The sequence below is a fragment of the Sinocyclocheilus rhinocerous genome, unplaced genomic scaffold, assembly GCF_001515625.1.
Source record: "Sinocyclocheilus rhinocerous isolate Xijiao unplaced genomic scaffold, SAMN03320098_v1.1 scaffold1316, whole genome shotgun sequence".
In the NCBI taxonomy this organism is placed as follows: domain Eukaryota; kingdom Metazoa; phylum Chordata; class Actinopteri; order Cypriniformes; family Cyprinidae; genus Sinocyclocheilus; species Sinocyclocheilus rhinocerous.
The window spans coordinates 16,521-18,703 of NW_015646346.1; the positions used below are offsets into that span (position 1 = coordinate 16,521).

Sequence of the window (2,183 nt, forward strand, 5' to 3'; positions counted from 1 at the left end):
GATTTCCTGGAGGAAGACTAGAGCTACTGTTTAAAAGAAAATGACACACACACACACACACATACATACACATACAAAAAATTAAAAAGGTAACTGCGACTTATCTCACAATTTTGACTTTATAACACAAAATTAAGACTTTATATCTCGCAACTCTGACTTTATAACATGGAACTATGACTTTAAAACTCACAATTGCGAGTTTACAATTCTGAGAAATAAAGTCAAAGTTGCCAGTTTATATCATGCAATTCTGAAAAAATAATAATTTTGAGAAAAAAAAATAACAGTTAACTTTTTTTTAATTTTATTCACTGGTGGAAATGTGCTTATACAAGATCAAAAATATTTTTAATCTCTGCACTGCACATATTGCACAGTTTTCAAAAATGCCAAATTCTACTATAAATTAATGTTTTTATTTTATTTTATTGATTGTTTGATTTATTCATTCAACATTTTTTTTATTACACTCAAAGTTTCTTAAGGAGGTTCCATTGTTGCCAAGTCCACGGTTTTCATGTTATCATCATGTTATCATGTTAAAAACTTTTTTCCCTCCTCTTTCTGCTGAAAGGAGGTTTTGACCCCCTCGGAATGCAAATTTGGAGGGATTTTGATAGCCAATTTCCCATGGAAAGCGATTGGGATAGTTTTATTACCAGTGGGTTGGTTTTATTATGCAGACCTGGCAGCCCTGGGAGGTTCCCTTTTCTCCATGTTGACCTTGGCATTGCAGAGGTTCTTCATTACTGCAAAGGAAACTGCATTTATTTGATACAATCAGCATTCTTATTATTATTTTAGTATTGAAAATGAAGAATCTTTTAATTTGCCTTTTGATTTTGCCCTACTATGGTAAGACATTTAAATGTTAAATCCTCTTCCATTTCCACCTATAATTACTTTATATTCGATAGAGATGTATAGATAGTGTGTTTTGATTGACAATTGTAGACATTTATTTGCTATAATCTCTGGTACACGATAAAAGCCAACGATGTGTGTCGCACTTACAAATATGTTAGTTTCAGTTTTGACATTATGGTAAAAATATTGAAAAAGGGGTCCCTGTTAATGCTCGGGTCAAGTGAATTTTGCAATATTAGTGTATTTTTAACTGCGCCATGATGCTCATAATGCCTAGCTTGATTAAACGTTGATATCTTTTACATAAGTAATCAAGCCTACACCCAGGAATTTATCTTTGTTTTTGACAGTATTGAGTGTGGCATTACGCTGTTTCCATGCATTGAACATGTTAACAGTGGGATTGTTAAACATTAACGCGCTAACCATTTCGTTTTTGTTACGCATACACATATCACGCGTCTCCATGTTGAAGTGTCTTGTCGCGCCCGCTGCAAAGGAGAAACGAGAAAAAGAGTATTTCTGTTTACCAGTCATTTAATTGACGTTATCTAATGCAAATCTAAGATCGTGTTTGAAAACGTCCATTCGCCCTATGCTTGAGTGTGAATTGCATATTCTGTACGCTGCTTGTTCTTAGTGCTGAATATCATGTCTGTCATGACGTCATATCCGCGTCAAGACAAACGCGCTGTCATCAAGTTTCTCTTATGACAATTACGTTTATGCAAGCATCGTGAAAGTGAGTTAAAGGTACATTAAACTGAAATGCTTGCCTTCCCAGCTAACAAAATTACGTGACTGCACGTAAATAATGTAATCTGGTGACCAAAGTTTCAACCGGAAATGTGAAATTCCCAGTTCCCTCTCATAGGTTCACTTCAATGCTGCAATGACGTCATCGCTATGGGAACACCTCCGGTGTGATGAATGTCTGAAGCCCTTATTATACCATCAAGCCAATTTACTGGCCAATAGCGCTTAGCACCGCCCCAAGCATACATCACGTATGCTCATATATGCGTGCTGCGTGCTATTTAATCAGATTTTAATTCCTTCAGGAAGCGAATCATCTGTTGCCTGTCAGAAAGAGATTCTTGTGTTCTAAGCCATCTATTTATATAGAGCAGTTTACTCCTTTGAGGCGGACACAATGAGTTTTCCGGTATGTATGGATGCGTTTTACACAGACTCACGAGGAAACAGGTAGGAAGACCGCTTTGTGGCCTTTATCTATTGTTGTATCCGTGATATCTGTGTTTGTGAGTAAGTTGCGCTCTGGGCTCGCTCTCTTTCTGAGGAAGGAGAGATGT

At 36.5% G+C, this 2,183-nt stretch overlaps 1 protein-coding gene across 2 annotated transcripts in view; it reads left to right on the forward strand.

Annotated features, from left to right (window-relative positions):
- The first annotated feature begins 702 nt into the window (after positions 1-702).
- The window catches only part of LOC107707346 (uncharacterized), a 22,073-nt gene continuing 20,592 nt past the window's right edge, over positions 703-2,183 (forward strand). For both annotated transcript variants that reach the window (XR_001636242.1, XM_016511339.1), the window contains exon 1: positions 703-858. Coding sequence is in view for 1 of the 2 variants with exons in the window: in XM_016511339.1 (XP_016366825.1) it covers positions 816-858 (43 nt within the window). In the remaining variant the exon portion in view is untranslated. The remainder of the gene's footprint in view (positions 859-2,183) is intronic.